The 20,658-nt window shown below is 43.0% G+C and overlaps 1 protein-coding gene across 1 annotated transcript in view; it reads right to left on the bottom strand.

The window, feature by feature from the left end:
* Positions 1 to 20,658, bottom strand: part of LOC141098537 (fibrocystin-like) — a 167,952-nt gene that overhangs the window by 63,295 nt on the left and 83,999 nt on the right. Inside the window, exons 6-8 of the mRNA XM_073586413.1 lie at positions 6,538 to 6,673; positions 5,608 to 5,695; positions 240 to 347 (exon numbers count right to left, since the gene is read on the bottom strand). Coding sequence (XP_073442514.1) covers positions 240 to 347; positions 5,608 to 5,695; positions 6,538 to 6,673 — 332 coding nt within the window. The remainder of the gene's footprint in view (positions 1 to 239; positions 348 to 5,607; positions 5,696 to 6,537; positions 6,674 to 20,658) is intronic.

Here is a 20,658-nt window from a genome sequence, read left to right as displayed (position 1 = left end):
GAGGAGGATGAGGAGGAGGAGGGCTCCTTTAAAATCATTTTACAATTATCAGTGAGAGAACAAAGGAACATTCTATGGGATTTTTCTAGAATCCTCTTTTGTGAGTAGTTCGCTGTTGAGGCTGCACACAATAAATACATTAATATATTCCTCCTAGAGGCAGCCACACGGCTCCGTATCTCCAGATATTACTGAGCGCAATATACTGGGTACGGGAACAAGAGAGAGCAGATAAATACCTGCCGGTGATGTAACGTTGAATATTAAGCACCAATTTGATCCGGAACTTGAGACAGCCAAGTTGGAAAAGTTTCCCCATCCGTCTTCTATTACCACTGTAGTGCGCCCTGTAACGGTAAAAGAAAATGTCTCAGGCTGACTGCAGTAATTGGGCCCAGATAGCGAGAACGGGACATTTTTGATGATTTAGATTTTTTTTCAGAAATAGTTATATATTTGACGTCCTTTTCTTTGCTTTTTACAGTTTTTATTTACAGCATTATGGAGTAACTATTTCAGTGCGGAAGTGACCTAGAAACAAAAAGGCTGAATGGTCTCGTCACCCCGGCCATACTTTTTCATTTTTGTACTTTTGTACTCTCTTTCGCCTTCTTCCAAGAGCTGAAATCTTCTTGTTTTTCTATCGATATATCCGTATATGGGATGGCTTTTGCAGGAAAAGTTGAAATTAGAAATTATTTTATACTTGAAAACAGAAAAAAAAAAAATCCAATTTCGGTGAAAATATGAAAAAAAACGTCACTGTTGTTTTTGGCGCCTTTATATTTACAACATTCATTGTGATACCACTTTTTTAAGTGGTTACAAAAATCAAAATGAAAAATATATTGTGTCGCCACTTTCCGTGACCCGTATGTACCCCAAGTAGAACCTGGTGAGTGCAGTCATGTGCCACCATTGGTAGTAAAGGGAACCGGTCATGTTATTAATGCTGCCCACTTGACTAGCATGAATCTGATTGCTGACGGAGCATTTTAGAGAAGATATACTTTAAGGTTCTTGCCGGAGACCATTGCCAGGGACCAGACTAGTCTGACGCCACTCCCGGCCGACTCTTCCCAGCGCTGCTAGAGGTGACTGACAGGTCTCTACCTCGTGTGCCGGTAAAGCAAGAGACCGAAAGCAACGCACAGGAAGCTCGAGGCAGGAATCGTCAATGAACAGTTTAATCCTTTCAAATACAGTGGAATTTTACAGTAATTAATTATATCAAACAGCAATAAACCGTGAAACAATACAATTCAACTAGCTGGGAAAGAATCTCAAGAATTATACTAATGTTCTTTATATAAGGGCGGTACACCCGTTCCTGGGAGTTACCACGTTAGCTCTTTCTGCAACAATGGCCCTAGCAGGAGTCACCGGGTTTTCCTGCTAGGCCACAAGACTCGAATCTCAAAACCCGGCACTCGGGACCGGAGTGTGTGGCTGCATGTAGCTGAGCGCTCCAGTCCAAGTGCCGGGTATTGAGATGCGAGACTCTTCTGTCCGTGTCCACTCCTAAAGATTTTTTTTTTACAACGGATTACCCAAATGGGTAAATAGGCCCCATATTAAGTGACGTAAGAAAACATCACTTTGCTTGAATCTTAATTTAAAAAAGGGGTCAACAAAGTTGAAATTTGCTAAAGTGATCTAGTATTATTTATTTGCAATCAGACTCTTAAATTGGAGATTCTTATCTCTTATACTAGCTATCCTAATCAATTATTAGTAATTTATACTGACTAGTCTGTGGCTCGACAGTGAATCATAAGGTAAGTATCAACGTTATTACTGTGCACCAGAAGTGACTAAAAATCAGTTACAGATTAGCCACCCAAACAAGTTTCGCCTTGACAGGCTTCTTCAAGGGACCCGAGCTATAATGAGTTACAAAATGGGATGTCGGACCTCTTAAAGTATTTCTTCTACTCTCATTTTCCCTAAACTGAGCCAAATACATATTCTCTACTAATTTTTTTTTCACTCCTAAACATTATCATCATTGTTGGTGCTTTCTAACGAACAATTGTCAATCATCCCCTTTAAAATAAATAATTGCCAACAATTTCTGGGGTTTTTTTTTAGACCGATTGGCCGCAAATTGTTTTTTTTTTTACCCCTGAACTTACTTTTTGTTTTCGGAACAAGCAGCCCGTAATGGTGGCATCACTTTTTGCAAGCAGCGCGCCAACAGCCATTACATACAGTCAGCACCTCGGGCGTTTAACAACCCATAGCGAGCGCTTTATGGATCAGACTGTTGATTTCAAATACATAGTAAATTGTCATTCAGAGCTTATGAGCCCCGGAGGAACGTTCTGCTCTTCCCAAAAGACCATTTCAGATTTCCAAAACACATGCTCCTAAATCTCGGGGTTTTATTTCTATGTGAGAGTCTTAATGAAGACTTTTTGATGCAAGATTGTATTTAAGGCAGAAAGCGAGTCAATTTAAGGCTTCACTCCGCTTCGTCAAGTCTCTTGGCTTCTGTTCTGGAGAACAGTTTACTCGTTAACTAATTGTCCTTAAATGCCGCTCGCTGTTCTTAAAGCTTTTGTCATAAGACGAGAGCTTGTCTCCATAAAATTCATGCAAAGTGAGGAACGCCAACAGCTGCGCATGGCACCACGGATATGAGGAGTAATGCGCTCGCTATATTCTTGATGTATGTACGCGAAGAGCCTGATCTTGTTTTTTTTTTACGCCGTCTCCGTACTCGCTCCTGTAGGAAAAAATATCTCTGTCTTTTACGCATTTTGTTTTTATGCAGGTAGTGAAAGTAAACACAGACTCCCAGAAGCTTCCCTTGGGGAACATTTCTGTAGAGAAGATAAATTTAGTTTTCCTTCCACGGGTTCTTCGAATACTTAACCAATTATCCCGGTGTCATTGCTGCAAGTGGTAAGGAACGGAGACGACAGGTGGATGTATGAGGAGTCTTGTATGGGACTCATCAAATGTTGGAGATTGTATCATAAAAGACAATGAGACATCAGAAATACAGAAAAAAGGGGGAAAAAAATTGATTGTTGGTTTGACCTCGTTCCAGGGAATGATGAAGGAGTTCTGTACAGAAACATACAAAGCTCCGGTACGTCGCCGTACGAGTCCATGGCTTCCCTCTGATCTGTCTCTTGTCGAAAGAAAAAAGTATCCTCTTGGCATTTGTCAGGCCAGAAAGTGGCAGTCAAGAATTTTCCGCGCCCCTATGTCGTGAACTACTAGAATTCCTTAGTCCCTTCCTCCAGTCCAGTATTGAACCCCGCATACACCAAACAGTTTTTTTGTATACTGATATAACAATTATAGTTTGCTCCTGGACCTTCTATTTTTTCTGATTTTGGTGAAAATCTGGCATGAAATTGTAAAAATAAAGTTATACATTGGTATAAAATATATATTTTTTTAACTTTTTGTTCTTTATTTCATTCTCTCAAAGTACAATTGTGGATATCCCTTAATTCACCACTGGTTAGGTATCAGTAATGTTCCCAGCGTGTTGTAAAATACTTACCTGTGGCCATTTTCTAGTCTTTCCGATGCAGCTCCAGTCCCGAATTTTTGACCGCAGTAGTAACTACCTGGAAGTCACTGATAATGGTTACTATCTCTTTTAGGGTAGGGTCACACGACCTATTACTCGAAATCCAAGAAAAATGGTCTGATTATTTTGATCAGGCTGTGATCAGGGTGGCATCAGTTTTTATCGAATATGTAGAGAAGAATAAGGTTTCTCCACCTTCTCCATTCTGTCCATCTGTGAAAATCAGACTGCACTCGGATGCTATCCAATTTTTTTTGCACAGAACCATAGACCTTAGACCTTGCATTGCCAATTTTGATCTGACACTCAGATCAAAGTTGAACATGTCTCAAATTTTTCCTGTGGACAACTCAGCCAGAGGAAAAAAATGGAATATGTGCACAGCCCCATGTAATATCATAGGTACTAGTGCTATCCGTGAAAACCATGGAAAGTACTAGTCTGAGAAAATCGATCATGTGCCCACGCCCATAACATAAGTTTACAACAGCCTCATTTTGAGCCCTAAATAATTACATTGAGAAGTGACTTATGGTCTGACCTACAATATTGGAGTAATCAGGCCAGTTACAACTCCGGATGGGAGGTGCAGATGAAGACCGGAGAGGCAACAGGAACAGACGATGACTGTGGCCAGTAAATTTTACTACAGGCAAAGAACATAAATGACTGATATCTATCCAGTGGTGAGATAAAAAGAAAACTCCAGAGAGGTACTTTAACTATTTTATTACCGTATCCCTAAACCTAGCCTGAACCCTAGCTCTAACCCTAGCCCTACACAAGAAGAAGCAGGCACTGAATCATTTTGACAGTGGAGGAAGGAGGTTGTATTTGGCACCCAGGGCTTGTTGCCCCCAACCACGCTGTAGTGGCATATGTTGGAGGCTTCTGTGAGAAGGAGAATTTCCTGACACATAATTCCAAAGAATGCCAGAGCAGTGATAGGTAGAAGAAAATCCAGTAACGTGTTCTCGCTCTTTGTTGTTCTCAGTTTAGTGGCAATTCTGCCTTGAGTTGAAGAATTGAGTTGAGATAGACTGGATCCTAGGAACTTACTTCTTGATAACTTCAATGACAAGAGCATAAGGGTGCCGATCTATTGCATTCAAATCCAGGTCTTGGTGTTAAAATGGGTTAAAAAGCCGTTCTGCCATGTCTTTGCCCAGTTTCTGATCATATTAGGTCTCCTCCCCACACATTACATTTTGAAAACTAGTCTATTAACTGGGAAATCCCGAGAAGGCCTTTGATCCTTCTCATTCTCTCCCACCAATGGCAAGTCCACCATGGGTTGTAGACGTGAGACAAACTCGTCACAATGGATGTGCTGTCTGACAAACTCATTGAAAAAATACTATGGTAGATAGGCAGTGTGTTCTCTAGCAACCAATCATGAATTATTGATTGACTGACATCATACTTGGTGCAGAAGAGGAAAGCAGCCTGCCAGCCTTATGCCATAGCTATTTTCAGAACAACTCAATGTTTATGATGGTCCAGAAGAAGACAACTCCTCTATTGGGCCCATTCGACTTGAGTTATTACCATGTCTCTATTGGGCCCATTCGACTTGAGTTATTACCATATCTCTATTGGGCCCATTCAACTTGCGTTATTACCATGTCTCTATTGGGCCCATTCGACTTGAGTTATTGTCATGTCTCTATTGGGCCCATTCGACTTGAGTTATTACCATGTCTCTATTGGGCCCATTCGACTTGAGTTATTGCCATGTCTCTATTGGGCCCATTCGACTTGAGTTATTGCCATGTCTCTATTGGGCCCATTCGACTTGAGTTATTGCCATGTCTCTATTGGGCCCATTCGACTTGCGTTATTACCATGTCTCTATTGGGCCCATTCGACTTGAGTTATTGCCATGTCTCTATTGGGCCCATTCAACTTGCGTTATTGCCATGTCTCTATTGCGCTCATTCGACTTGAGTTATCCCCATAAATGTACCAGAGAGTAATTGGGGAACCGATAAGCCATTGATCACTATTAGAGAGATGTCTATATAGTCCCATATGGCCATACAGTCTACATTTATTACCTTTCAGCGGTGCACCTGGCGCGTCCTTGAGGTAGACGGATACTTTCCAGGGATCAGAAAAATGGCCTAAATTCACAATGCGATTTCCCTGTTGAATGAAACATAGATGACAATCAATACGACATCGGACGCTTGTTACACCATGACGACGTGATGAATACCCTCTGTATACATATAAAATCTGACCTGAGCAGTTGAGAAATGTCTGACAGTGTGGTTGCTAAGGCCACACCAGTCTTTTCAGTGAGGTTGCCAAGCAGCACATCCCTAGCAACCAGGCTGTCTCAGATTACTTAGGCCCACAGCTGAATGTAAAATATAGAAATTTCCCCCATAATACTAGCTACATATGGTATATAAATGGTATATATGTGTGATCGGAGGAGGTCATACCTCTCGTACCTTCTTGTGTATCCCAAGAATTGTGATCACTTGTCCTTGCTTGTAGTACAGTAGTCAGGGGTGATCTGTTGCTATGGGAGCAGTCAGAAGTGATCTGTTGCTATGGGAGCAGTCAGAGGTGATCTGTTGCTATTGGAGCAGTCAGAGGTGATCTGTTGCTATGGGAGCAGTCAGAAGTGATCTGTTGCTATGGGAGCAGTCAGAGGTGATCTGTTGCTATGGGAGCAGTCAGAGGTGATCTGTTGCTATGGGAGCAGTCAGAAGTGATCTGTTGCTATGGGAGCAGTCAGAAGTGATCTGTTGCTATGGGAGCAGTCAGAGGTGATCTGTTGCTATTGGAGCAGTCAGAGGTGATCTGTTGCTATGGGAGCAGTCAGAAGTGATCTGTTGCTATGGGAGCAGTCAGAGGTGATCTGTTGCTATTGGAGCTTCCTTTTAGTTGGGGATATAACGCACCTCCTTGCCTTTACGTTGGTATTACATATAGGATTAGGACATTGCGGTGAAAAAAAATAACGAGTACTGCACCTTTTTATCCAAGAAGACGACTTTTGGCTGCACAGGAAGTGGCGCCCCAGCCATCCCTCCTACTGGCTGCACCGCAACCTGGATCCCACGCGGCCTCACATAGACGGTGCTGCGGCTTCCTGTAGAACTATTGTATCTGCAAGAGAATCGTTAATGGCGCGGTATTATTATCCTGGGCTATAAGGTAAAATTCCTGCTGTCTCGCTAACAATGATGAACCCTAGGACTTAAAGGGAGCCTGTCACCCCCAAAATCCTAACCAAACTATTTACACAGGTATGTAGGGGACATAGTTCCTATAAAAAGCATACAGTTAGTATAGATTTTAGTGGTTTATTTGGCTTAAAAAAAATGTTTTGCATGCAAATGAGGTGTCACTGGTGCACCATTGGTGCAGCCAAAAGGTTAGCGCCCCTTTAGGAGACTTAAATTTGTATACTGAGCGCAGTTACGTGATGGGAGCACTACTGCCTGATCCGTACAGCAATGCTCACATATTGTCACTGCCGGCTCCTGTCTGTAGTGCAAAACCAAGTGTCAGCCGCAGACAGGAGCCGGTGAGGCGAGCCAGCAACGGCCGTACGTCAGCACAGCTGCAGTGTACGTATGGAGGTGCAGGGACAGATTCTGAGATCAACGCTGTCAATCAAGAAATGACAATCAGTGCATCTGCATCTGCATGGATACTGAAGCCGCGTTCACATAGTGTCATTGCCGGTTCTCATCGCCGGCTCCTGTCTGCAGCTGCCGCCCAGTACTGTCCTGCAGACAGGAGATGAGAATAACATTATGTGAGAGCAGGTGTAGAGTTCAGGCAGTGCTATCAAAATATGACAATTGTGCAAATTGAGGGGCCGTAACAAAGCCTCTTCATTTGCATAGAATTTATTTTAAGACAACTAAACTACTAAAAGCTCTACTACAGGGATGAATTTTTTAAAGGGGCTATGTCACCTATATACCTATACAGATGGTTTAGTTAGCATTTTAGAGTGAAAGACTCCCAGTCAGATGGCCCTATTACTCACGTAAGGATCGCATCACAATCCTCGGACTGGCCGTCAACTTTCCTGACCTGAACGTGACATCTGCGCAAAAATAGAGGCTATCCCACTCCGGTCAGGATAGCCGATGGCCAGTCAATGCATTGCGGTGCAATCCTCGCCCGAGTAACATACCTACCTGCCTGTTGTGCCCTCTGGCGGCATAAAGTGCTCTTGGCGGTGATTCAGTGGCTTCAGCTGACTTATTTTCCACTCTGCTCTGTTGACTGGACGAGACTGCTTACATCATGCTGATTGACAGCAGGTGCTCTCTGTTGCCTTACTGCGGGGAGCTGCCTGTCAATCTGCATATTGACATTCACACCCTGCTGACAGAGCAGCCCGGAAAAAGAAGAGCTGCTCCATTGACGTTGAGCAGCTGAATCGCTGGCAGGAGCGGATCAAGTCCACAATGAATCTAAAAAAGAATAGAATTCTACACTTACTAAACAACTTTCTAATTGACTTTGTGTTTCAATTCCACATCTGTTTAAGGATCTCGGTTTGCCGTCAGTGACAATAAAAGCCCTGTAATGTAATGGAGCATTGTACAGGCACTGCCATTTACAAGGTCATGGAGTTTAGGAATGCTGTTAGCTGCGTTTGTAGCTTTTTCGGAAATTCTTAATTCTGCCGCCGTAATGCCATAGTGGTGACGATGACACTTGGTTTACTTTCCACATGACAGGTCTTCAAAATGACCGACTTATCCGTGCTTCCTGCACAGCTCCTTAATGTCATCACTACCCAGGTGGTGCCAGGAAAGTGCCATTCAGAGCCAGACGTACCTGCAGATCACCCAGGGAGAGGCGCTATTACACTACGCCCCATGGATTCCGATGCCTGGCACAGACATTACATGCTCTATTTAAGTATTCCTAATGTTCCTCCTCCGAAGCTTCATTGCTGGGATGAGCGTGTTCCCCGGCACACATGTCCCCCAGAAAGACACACAGGTTAATACACCAAAGTAAAGAGAAAGGCAAAAACATCGCCAGGAATCAGCCCAAAGAAAGCTCCATTTAGAAATGGTCAAAAAATGATCAGATCATAGACATGCTGCAGACTGAGAGCACCACTCATACTCTCCGTACATTCACAGGAAAAGTTATAATTTGCCAATTGCTGGGGGTCTTACCGCAGACCCCCTCATTTTTCTGCAGAGCGGTGCCCTATATATTGGAAACAGCCGTTGCCACTGCTCCATTCTAATGGGGTATATGAAAACAGCGGCTGTCCGGCCTTGCGGTACAAGTCTGCAGATATTCTATGTGACTGCAGACTTGTGACTCCTCACATTGTGTGCACTACGTGCTGTGAGGATTCGCCGCTGCCGGGAGCAGGCGCTCATGCGATCACAAGTATGTGATATGCAAACTCCAAGCCACATTCCGACTAGACATGTCAGCTCTGAATTGTGCACGGCCGCACACGTCTAGTCGGCATGTGACTACATGTATACAAATTCTCACGTACAGTAATTGCAGTTACACTCCCGCCTCTCCTGGCACCCGCACTGGAGAATCCTCACAGCACACCGTGTTTGCAATAGGAAGATTTACAAGTCTGCAGTCACATAAAGTGAATGAAGACTTGTAGCCTATGGCTGATTGGTTAATCAGCAGGAGATTACCACTACATAACTAGGTGTCTTGTGCCTCCTAATCAACTCTTTTTTTTTTCACTTTGTCCCCACCGCTGATTAGAAACTTTCTGACTATGCACAGTGTACACATAAAGCTTCAATGACGAAAGCAGTGACTGTTTCAAAATGACAGCCTGCAAAACAGCCAGTGAGTGACACATCACTGGAATCAGGGTCTCAGTCACACACTCAGATTACATAGCAAAAACCTGGTCACAGATTCGTTTTTGGAGTACTAAAACCACAGAGGGGGTGTAAACTTACTTTGTGGATTTGGTCCTTCCTTTACTGTGACCATACAGCTTATTTGGCAATAATTTCCTACTCTATAAGGAAGTTGTTTTTAAGGGGCATCAATATAGTTGCCCAAACAAGCAAGAAAGGGACTTAGTAGGTTTCACCAACCAAACATATTCTCCGGACGAAGGGGGAGGGATACCCATACTGTGGAAATTGGAAATGCAGGGGAGGAGCATGGGAGGTATCCTCCCCTTTATCAGTGCCCACCCCTGCTTATCTGAAACACTTAAAGAGTACGTATAATGCAGTGGTGTGTCCTACCTAATTGGTTTAAGAATGTCAGAGCAGATAGTAAGAATGTGAATGCAGGAGAGGGGAGCTCTATAGGGTCATCCCGCCCCAGTGCCTGCCCTCTGCTTACCTGCAACACTTAAAGGGTAATATAAGAATGTCAGAGCAGATAGTAAAGAATGTGAATGCAGGAGAGGGGAGCTCTATAGGGTCATCCTGCCCCAGTGCCTGCCCTCTGCTTACCTGCAACACTTAAAGGGTAATATAAGAATGTCAGAGCAGATAGTAAAGAATGTGAATGCAGGAGAGGGGGGCTCTATAGGGTCATCCCGCCCCAGTGCCTGCCCTCTGCTTACCTGCAACACTTAAAGGGTAATATAAGAATGTCAGAGCAGATAGTAAAGAATGTGAATGCAGGAGAGGGGAGCTCTATAGGGTCATCCTGCCCCAGTGCCTGCCCTCTGCTTACCTGCAACACTTAAAGGGTAATATAAGAATGTCAGAGCAGATAGTAAAGAATGTGAATGCAGGAGAGGGGGGCTCTATAGGGTCATCCCGCCCCAGTACCTGCCCTCTGCTTACCTGCAACACTTAAAGGGTAATATAAGAATGTCAGAGCAGATAGTAAAGAATGTGAATGCAGGAGAGGGGGGCTCTATAGGGTCATCCCGCCCCAGTGCCCGCCCCTGCTTACCTGCAACACTTAAAGGGTAATATAAGAATGTCAGAGCAGATAGTAAAGAATGTGAATGCAGGAGAGGGGGGCTCTATAGGGTCATTCCGCCCCAGTGCCCGCCCCTACTTACCTGCAACACTTAAAGGGTAATATAAGAATGTCAGAGCAGATAGTAAAGAATGTGAATGCAGGAGAGGGGGGCTCTATAGGGTCATCCCGCCCCAGTGCCCGCCCCTACTTACCTGCAACACTTAAAGGGTAATATAAGAATGTCAGAGCAGATAGTAAAGAATGTGAATGCAGGAGAGGGGGGCTCTATAGGGTCATCCCGCCCCAGTGCCCGCCCCTACTTACCTGCAACACTTAAAGGGTAATATAAGAATGTCAGAGCAGATAGTAAAGAATGTGAATGCAGGAGAGGGGGGCTCTATAGGGTCATCCCGCCCCAGTGCCCGCCCCTACTTACCTGCAACACTTAAAGGGTAATATAAGAATGTCAGAGCAGATAGTAAAGAATGTGAATGCAGGAGAGGGGGGCTCTATAGGGTCATCCCACCCCAGTGCCCGCCCCTACTTACCTGCAACACTTAAAGGGTAATATAAGAATGTCAGAGCAGATAGTAAAGAATGTGAATGCAGGAGAGGGGCGCTCTATAGGGTCATCCCGCCCCAGTGCCCGCCCCTACTTACCTGATCATTGCTTTAAATATATTTTGGGATAATCTAATCGCCCATTATAATCAGAATTTGCAGGATTCTGTTGCAGCTGTAACTGTGTAGTAACACTCTGCTCCCTAACTGGCAAGTAAAAAATAGTCTCATCTGTGTTCTGGAAACTTTTTTTTTTGCAAATTGAATTTTAGATTTCAACGTGAATCAGAAAATAAGGTCCCATTCCCCAGAACGCTTCCTGCCTCCCTCCACAGACGCGGCTGGAAATCGATGCCATTTATGATGTAATGAATTAGAGTAAATTGTAAATGAGGCCGAGCAATGAGCTCATAAAACAGCGGCTAACTGTAAAGGAGCAGCAATCACTCACTACAGTAACTTCTTCCGTCAGACGCGCCGCGCGCCATTGTATCCATCAAATCGCTGCTGGCCTTTCAAAAAGTCATAAATAGCCGGGGAAGTTATAGGATTTCCATCAGACAAAAGTGCTACCGGATGCATAATCAGGATGATTGAGCAGTCGACGTTGTGAAAGGCATGGCTCCGGAGCGGGCGCTCGGTCTGATCGCCTCGCTGGGGAAAAAAAAAAATTATCCAAAAAAATTAGTAATTTTTGGAAATAAGATCCGATACAGGATGTGATCCATCGATTGTTGTATAGTGTGCACAGTGGGCAAACAATAGACGTCTGACCGATCAGATGTAGCAGAATTGTCCTTGTGATGTAGCAGAGCTGTGCTAGTCAGATGTAGTAATTATTCTGGCTTAGTACAGTGGCAGTAAGTCTGTCGGATGTAGCAGAGCTCGCTGCATGGCACTGCTACATCGCAGCGCTGTGCATTGCAACCCACAAGGTACGGCGACAAGCAGGTCACAAAACACCAAAACCAGTTGGATTTTTTTGCGACTTGCTTGTTGTGGGTCACATTGCGATCTCCGTCACCTGCAGGACGCTGCGATGTAGCAGAGGCAAAGAGCGAACTTTAGCCGTGCAATCGTATGGCAGCCAATCTCGCAGTGTAGCCTCAGCCTTATTTGTGGGGTGATTGTCAGATGCAGCAGATTTGTTTTGTCCAATGTAGCAGAGCTGTGGTTGTCAGGTTTAGTACAAATAGGTATAATATGCTGGTGTGGTATTCAGAGACGTACAGTGTTGTGTTTTGCCGATGTAGTAGGGCTTTATTTGCTGGGTATAGTAGAGCTGTGTTAGTTGGATGAAATTGAGTTGTGCTTGTCAGATGTAGCACAGCTGTGTTTCTTGAATGTAGCAGAGCTGTGTTTCTTGGATGTAGCAGAGCTGTGTTTCTTGAATGTAGCAGAGCTGTGTTTCTTGGATGTAGCAGAGCTGTGTTTCTTGGATGTAGCAGAGCTGTGTTTCTTGGATGTAGCAGAGCTGTGTTTCTTGGATGTAGCAGAGCTGTGTTTCTTGGATGAAGCAGAACGGTGTTTCTTGGATGTAGCAGGGCTGTGTTTCTTGGATGTAGCACAGTTGTGTTTCTTGGATGTAGCACAGTTGTGTTTCTTGGATGTAGCAGAGCTGTGTTTCTTGGATGTAGCAAAGCTGTGTTTCTTGGATGTAGCAGAGCTGTGTTTCTTGGATGTAGCAAAGTTGTGTTTCTTGGATGTAGCAGAGCTGTGTTTCTTGGATGTAGCACAGTTGTGTTTCTTGGATGTAGCACAGTTGTGTTTCTTGAATGTGGCAGAGCTGTGTTTCTTGGATGTAGCAAAGTTGTGTTTCTTGGATGTAGCAGAGCTGTGTTTCTTGGATGTAGCAAAGTTGTGTTTCTTGGATGTAGCAGAGCTGTGTTTCTTGGATGTAGCAGGGCTGTGTTTCTTGGATGTAGCACAGTTGTGTTTCTTCAATGTGACAGAGCTCTGTTTCTTGGATATAGCAGAGCTGTGTTTCTTGGATGAAGCAGAGCTGTGTTTCTTGGATGTAGCAGAGCTGTGTTTCTTGGATGTAGCAGAGCTGTGTTTCTTGATGTAGCAAAGCTGTGTTTCTTGGATGTAGCAGAGCTGTGTTTCTTGGATGTAGCAGAGCTGTGTTTCTTGAATGTAGCAGAGCTGTGTTTCTTGGATGTAGCAGAGCTGTGTTTCTTGGATGTAGCAGAGCTGTGTTTCTTGGATGTAGCAGAGCTGTGTTTCTTGGATGAAGCAGAACGGTGTTTCTTGGATGTAGCAGAGCTGTGTTTCTTGGATGTAGCAAAGCTGTGTTTCTTGGATGTAGCAGAGCTGTGTTTCTTGGATGTAGCAAAGTTGTGTTTCTTGGATGTAGCAGAGCTGTGTTTCTTGGATGTAGCACAGTTGTGTTTCTTGGATGTAGCACAGTTGTGTTTCTTGAATGTGGCAGAGCTGTGTTTCTTGGATGTAGCAAAGTTGTGTTTCTTGGATGTAGCAGAGCTGTGTTTCTTGGATGTAGCAAAGTTGTGTTTCTTGGATGTAGCAGAGCTGTGTTTCTTGGATGTAGCAGGGCTGTGTTTCTTGGATGTAGCACAGTTGTGTTTCTTCAATGTGACAGAGCTCTGTTTCTTGGATATAGCAGAGCTGTGTTTCTTGGATGAAGCAGAGCTGTGTTTCTTGGATGTAGCAGAGCTGTGTTTCTTGGATGTAGCAGAGCTGTGTTTCTTGATGTAGCAAAGCTGTGTTTCTTGGATGTAGCAGAGCTGTGTTTCTTGGATGTAGCAGAGCTGTGTTTCTTGAATGTAGCAGAGCTGTGTTTCTTGGATGTAGCAGAGCTGTGTTTCTTGGATGTAGCAGAGCTGTGTTTCTTGGATGTAGCAGAGCTGTGTTTCTTGGATGAAGCAGAACGGTGTTTCTTGGATGTAGCAGGGCTGTGTTTCTTGGATGTAGCACAGTTGTGTTTCTTGGATGTAGCACAGTTGTGTTTCTTGGATGTAGCAGAGCTGTGTTTCTTGGATGTAGCAAAGCTGTGTTTCTTGAATGTGGCAGAGCTGTGTTTCTTGGATGTAGCAAAGTTGTGTTTCTTGGATGTAGCAGAGCTGTGTTTCTTGGATGTAGCAAAGTTGTGTTTCTTGGATGTAGCAGAGCTGTGTTTCTTGGATGTAGCAGGGCTGTGTTTCTTGGATGTAGCACAGTTGTGTTTCTTCAATGTGACAGAGCTCTGTTTCTTGGATATAGCAGAGCTGTGTTTCTTGGATGAAGCAGAGCTGTGTTTCTTGGATGTAGCAGAGCTGTGTTTCTTGGATGTAGCAGAGCTGTGTTTCTTGATGTAGCAAAGCTGTGTTTCTTGGATGTAGCAGAGCTGTGTTTCTTGGATGAAGAAGAGCTCTGTTTTTTGGATGTAGCAGAGCTGTGTTTCTTGGATGTAGCAGAGCTGTGTTTCTTGGATGAAGCAGATCTGTGTTTCTGTGTTTTTTTGGATGTAGCACAGTTGTGTTTCTTGGATGTAGCAGACCTGTGTTTCTTGGATGAAGCAGAGCTGTGTTTTTTGGATGTAGCAGAGCTGTGTTTTTTGGATGAAGCAGAGCTGTGTTTCTTGGATGTAGCAGAGCTGTGTTTCTTGGATATAGCAAAGCTGTGTTTCTTGAATGTGGCAGAGCTGTGTTTCTTGGATGTAGCACAGTTGTGTTTCTTGGATGTAGCAGACCTGTGTTTCTTGGATGAAGCAGAGCTGTGTTTTTTGGATGTAGCAGAGCTGTGTTTTTTGGATGAAGCAGAGCTGTGTTTTTTGGATGTAGCAGAGCTGTGTTTCTTGGATGTAGCAGAGCTGTGTTTCTTGGATGTAGCAGAGCTGTGCTTTTTGGATGTAGCAGAGCTGTGTTTCTTGGATGTAACAGAGCTGTGTTTCTTGGATGAAGCAGAGCTGTGTTTATTGGATGTAGCAGAGCTGTGTTTCTTGGATGAAGCATAACGGTGTTTCTTGGATGTAGCAGAGCTGTGTTTCTTGGATGTAACACAGTTGTGTTTCTTCAATGTGACAGAGCTGTGTTTCTTGGATGAAGCAGAGCTGTGTTTCTTGGATGTAGCAAAGCTGTGTTTCTTGGATGTAGCAGAGCTGTGTTTCTTGGATGAAGAAGAGCTGTGTTTTTTGGATGTAGCAGAGCTGTGTTTCTTGGATGTAGCAGAGCTGTGTTTCTTGGATGTAGCAGAGCTGTGTTTCTTGGATGAAGCAGATCTGTGTTTTTTGAATGTAGCAGAGCTGTGTTTCTTGGATGAAGCAGAGCTGTGTTTCTTGGATGTAGCAGAGCTGTGTTCCTTGGATGTAGCAGAGCTGTGTTCCCTGGATGTAGCTAAGCTGTTTTTCTTGGATGTAGCAGAGCTGTATTTCTTGGATGAAGCAGGGCTGTGTCTCTTGGATGTAGCAGTGCTGTGTCTCGTGCATGTAGCAGAGCTGTGTTTCTTGGATGTAGCAGAGCTGTGTCTCTTTGATGTAGCAGAGCTGGGTCTCTTGGATGTAGCAGAGCTGTGTTTGACAAACGCAGTTGAACTCAGTAAGTTATAAATCAGCACTTTTTTTAGATTATTATTATTATTTATTCCATGGTGCTTTACATGTGACTGCAGTCATATTTTGTTTTCCAATGTAGCAAGGTTGTTTGTTTGATGTAGTAGAACTTGGTACAATATATTAGATTGGTGTTTTTTTAGATGTAGCATATTATGCTTTTTTATTTGTAGTAGAGCTGTGTTTGCCAGATGTAGTAGAGCTGTGTTTGCCGGATGTGGCAAAGCTGTGTTTGTTGGATGTAGTAGGGCTGTGTTTGTCAGGTTAGGTAGAGCTGTGTTTGTCAGGTTAGGTAGAGCTGTGTTTCTGAGATGTAGCAGACTTTGTGGTGTTTGTCAGGTATAGACGTGAATTATGTTTCTCCAAGATAGCAGAACTGTATTGTTTCATATTTGGTAGGTAAGATTATTTTATGTGACATTTGCCTGTAAAGCTGTGTTTTTCAGATGTATTAGAACTGTGTGTCAGATGTAGCAGTGCTGTGTGTGTCAGATGTAGAAGAGCTGTGTTTGTAGTGTGAATTAAGGCTGTGTTTGTCAGAAGTAATAGATTTGTGTTTGTCAGATATAGCAGAGCTGTATTCGTCACATGTAGTAAAGCTGTAATTGTCGGGTGCAGGAGAGCATTGTTGGTAGTATGTAATAAGAAGTGTTGTTAGATGTGGTAGAGCTGTGTTTGTTAGATGCAGGAGAGAAGTGTTTGTCAAATATAGTTAAGCTGTGATTGTCACATGTACGAGAGCTGTTTGTCGGATGTAATAGAGCTAAATTGCCAGATGTAGCAGACTGTGTTTGTCAGGTGTAGCAGAGCTCTGTTTGCTGGATATAGGAGAGAAGTGTTTGTCAGATGTAGTGGAGCTTAGTTTGCCATATATTATTTAGTAGAGCTGCCTTTGTTGGATGTAGGAGAGCTGTATTTGTTGGATGTAGTTGACCTAAATTGCTAGATGTAATATAGCTGTGTTTGTCAGATGTAGAATGGCTTTGTTTGTCATATGTAGTAGAGCTGTGTTTGTCTTATGTAGTAGAGCTGTGTTTTTCACATGTGGAACTTTGTCTGTCACATGTAGTAGAGCTGTGTGTCAGAAATAGTAAAGCTGTGTTTGTCAAATGTAATGGAGCTGTGTTTTTCACATGTGGAGCTGTGTGTCAGATGTAGTAGAGCTGTGTTTGTCACATGTAGTAGTGTTATGTGTCATATGTAATGGAGCTGTGTTTGTCAGATGTGGCAAAGCTGTCCTTGTCAGATGTAGTAGAGCTGTTTGTCAGATGTAGAAGAGCTGAGATTATCACATGTAGTAGAGCTGTGTTTGTCAGATGTGGCAAAGCTGTCCTTGTCAGATGTATTAGAGCTGTGTTTGTCACATGTAGTAGAGCTGTTTGTCACATGTAGAAGAGCTGAGATTATCACATGTAGTAGAGCTGTGTTTGTGAGAAGTAGTAGAGCTGTGTTTGTGAGATGTCTTAGGCTAAGTGCACACGTACTTTTTAGCCCTGTGGATTTTTCCGTGCAGAATTGAAGAAATCCGTAGGTCAAATGACCTGCATTTTTCCTGCGGATTTCTTCCTGTTTTCTTGCGGTTTTTGTGCGGTTTCCCCTGCGGATTTGGAGCATGGAGCAGGTGGAAAACCGCACGAAAGAAGTGACATGCTGCTTATTTTGAACCACAAGAAAACCGCGCGGAAAAATCGGCAGCGTCTGCACAGCGTTTTTTTTTTCTATTGACTAACATGCTACTGTACATCACAATGCGGATATGCAGCGTTCTGAGCGGTAAAATCCGCTGCGGATCCACTGGATATCTGCATCGTGTGCACATGGCCTTAGAGCTGTGTTTGTGAGATGTAGTAGAGCTGTGTTTGTCACATGTAGTAGAGCTGTGTTTGTCACATGTAGTAGAGCCCTGTTTGTGAGATGTAGGAGAGCTGTGTTTGTGAGATGTAGGAGAGCTGTGTTTGTGAGATGTTTAGAGCTGTGTTTGTCACCTGTAGTAGGGCTGTGTTTGTGAGATGTAGTAGAGCTGTGTTTGTCACTTGTAGTAGAGCTGTGTTTGTGAGATGTAGGAGAACTGTGTTTGTGAGATGTAGTAGAGCTGTGTTTGTGAGATGTAGTAAAGCTGTGTTTGTCAGATGTAGTAGAGCTGTGTTTGTCACCTGTAGTAGAGCTGTGTTTGTCACATGTAGTAGAGCTGTGTTTGTGAGATGTAGGAGAGCTGTGTTTGTCACCTGTAGTAGAGCTGTGTTTGTCACATGTAGTAGAGCTGTGTTTGTGAGATGTAGGAGAGCTGTGTTTGTCACGTGTAGTAGAGCTGTGTTTGTCACATGTAGTAGAGCTGTGTTTGTGAGATGTAGGAGAGCTGTGTTTGTGAGATGAAGCTGATCAGTCTTTGTCAGGTATCGCAGAGCCCTTTGTGTCATGCAGCAGATGTGTGTTGGTCACTTTGCACGGCTCGGGATGCTCTATTGTGTCATTTGTAGAACAAAGGACAAATTAAATAAATTCCGCTCTGCATATTTTGTCTTTAATCCCCCGTTATTACGGATCTTGCCCGATATTAAGCCATGGCAGAAGCAGCAGCAGCAGCTCGCGGCTCCGCAGAGCCCACCGCTCCCCACCCCTCCATATTACCGCACGTTAGCCGCCAACTGCGCCATTTTTTTTTACGATATGTTATAATAGTGCAATAAATCTGTTAGCTTAAAATGGAATCTCTGTGGCCTTTTAGAGAAATCATCGTTAAGCGTGGAGCCCCCGTTAATGATGCCATCCCTGCGAAACGGTTTAATCCGCAGCCGGGGTGAGAGGTCGCCAAATTAATATTTAATCGTACATCAACTTGACACTCGAAAGGGAAAACCGCCATAGATAAAAGTTACAGTAAAGGGCACCGTCTCCTCCCGATAGGTCAATGGCAGCCAAGAGAGCCACTCATCCGGGCTCCTCTCGTGCTGCCTCGCCTGCCTCCCATTTAATATGGACACCCAATTAATACCGCCAAAGCCCGGGCAGCCTCATTTCAGGTGAATTATGGCCCGTCCCTCCCTTTTCTTGCAAGTGATCCCAATATATCACGGCGAGCTGAGAATTAGCGTTAATTGATTTGAGTTACTGAGCAATGATGGCCGCACTCACACCATGTAAGCCTTATTGGGTTCCTAGAGGGCGAGATTAGATTCCTAGGCCCCGCCGGTAACCTGACATCCTGTTAAAGCCTCGTAAACGGCCTATGTGCGGCCCCACCGGGGTCGTCAGTAACCTGAAGTGAAGGCGAAACATCATTACATCCCTGCTGTAATATTAAAGCGAGACGATAAACACCTTATTGCCGGCTACCTGAATTTATCATGGCGCCATTGTTATCCAATTTACAGACAGTAATGTGACTCTACCCGGGGGGCAAAAGGCAACTGATGTCAAACGATGCAATAGCAGCATGTTACCGTCCCCCTGAGTCCCCCCAGTGCGGAGGACGACACATACTGGGACATTGCTTCAATTCTTGTACATGGGGTAGTATTATAGTAGTCATATTCTTGTACATAGGGGCAGTATTATAGTAGTTATATTCTTGTACATAGGAGCAGTATTATAGTAGTTATATTCTTGTACATAGGAGCAGTATTATAGTAGTTATATTCTTGTACATAGGAGCAGTATTATAGTAGTTATATTCTTGTACATAGGAGCAGTATTATAGTAGTTATATTCTTGTACATAGGAGCAGTATTATAGTAGTTATATTCTTGTACATAGGAGCAGTATTATAGTAGTTATATTCTTGTACATAGGAGCAGTATTATAGTAGTTATATTCTTGTACATAGGAGCAGTATTATATTAGTTATATTCTTGTACATAGGAGCAGTATTATAGTAGTTATATTCTTGTACATAGGGGGCAGTATTATAGTAGTTATATTCTTGTACATAGGGGGCAGTATTATAGTATTTATATTCTTGTACATAGGGGCAGTATTATAGTAGTTATATTCTTGTACATAGGGAGCAGTATTATAGTAGTTATATTCTTGTACATAGGAGAAGTATTATAGTAGTTATATTCTTGTACATAGGGGCAGTATTATAGTAGTTATATTCTTGTACATAGGAGCAGTATTATAGTAGTTATATTCTTGTACATAGGAGCAGTATTATAGTAGTTATATTCTTGTACATAGGAGCAGTATTATAGTAGTTATATTCTTGTACATAGGAGCAGCATTATAGTAGTTATATTCTTGTACATAGGGGCAGTATTATAGTAGTTATATTCTTGTACATAGGAGCAGTATTATAGTAGTTATATTCTTGTACATATGAGCAGTATTATAGTAGTTATATTCTTGTACATAGGAGCAGTATTATAGTAGTTATATTCTTGTACATAGGGGCAGTATTATAGTAGTTATATTCTTGTACATAGGGGCAGTATTATTGTAATAAATAATCTTTATTTTTATATAGCTCTAACATATTCCGCAGCACTTGACAGTTTGCACACATTTTCATCACTGTCCCGATGGGGCTCACAATCTATATTCCCTATCAGTATGTCTTTGGAGTGTGGGAGGAAACCCACACATACACGGGGAGAACATACAAACTCCTTGCAGATGTTGTCCTTGGTGGGATTCGAACCCAGAACTAACCACTGAGCCACCGTGTATATTCTTGTACATAGGGGGCAGTATTATAGTAGTTATATTCTTGTACATAGGAGCAGTATTATAGTAGTTATATTCTTGTACATAGGGGCAGTATTATAGTAGTTATATTCTTGTACATAGGGGGCAGTATTATAGTATTTATATTCTTGTACATAGGGGCAGTATTATAGTAGTTATATTCTTGTACATAGGGAGCAGTATTATAGTAGTTATATTCTTGCACATAGGAGCAGTATTATAGTAGTTACAGTATATTCCTGTACATAGGAGCAGTATTATAGTAGTTATATTCTTGTACATAGGAGCAGTATTATAGTAGTTATATTCCTGTACATAGGAACAGTATTATAGTAGTTATATTATTGTATATAGGGGGCAGTATTATAGTAGCTATATTCGTGTACATAGAGGGCAGTATTATAGT

Source organism: Dendrobates tinctorius, unplaced genomic scaffold (assembly GCF_039654945.1).
Source record: "Dendrobates tinctorius isolate UK_male_01 unplaced genomic scaffold, ASM3965494v1 ptg000093l, whole genome shotgun sequence".
In the NCBI taxonomy this organism is placed as follows: Eukaryota; Metazoa; Chordata; class Amphibia; order Anura; family Dendrobatidae; genus Dendrobates; species Dendrobates tinctorius.
The sequence above is the reverse complement of the archived record's forward strand: the minus strand, read 5'-3'. Positions and strand labels throughout refer to the sequence as shown.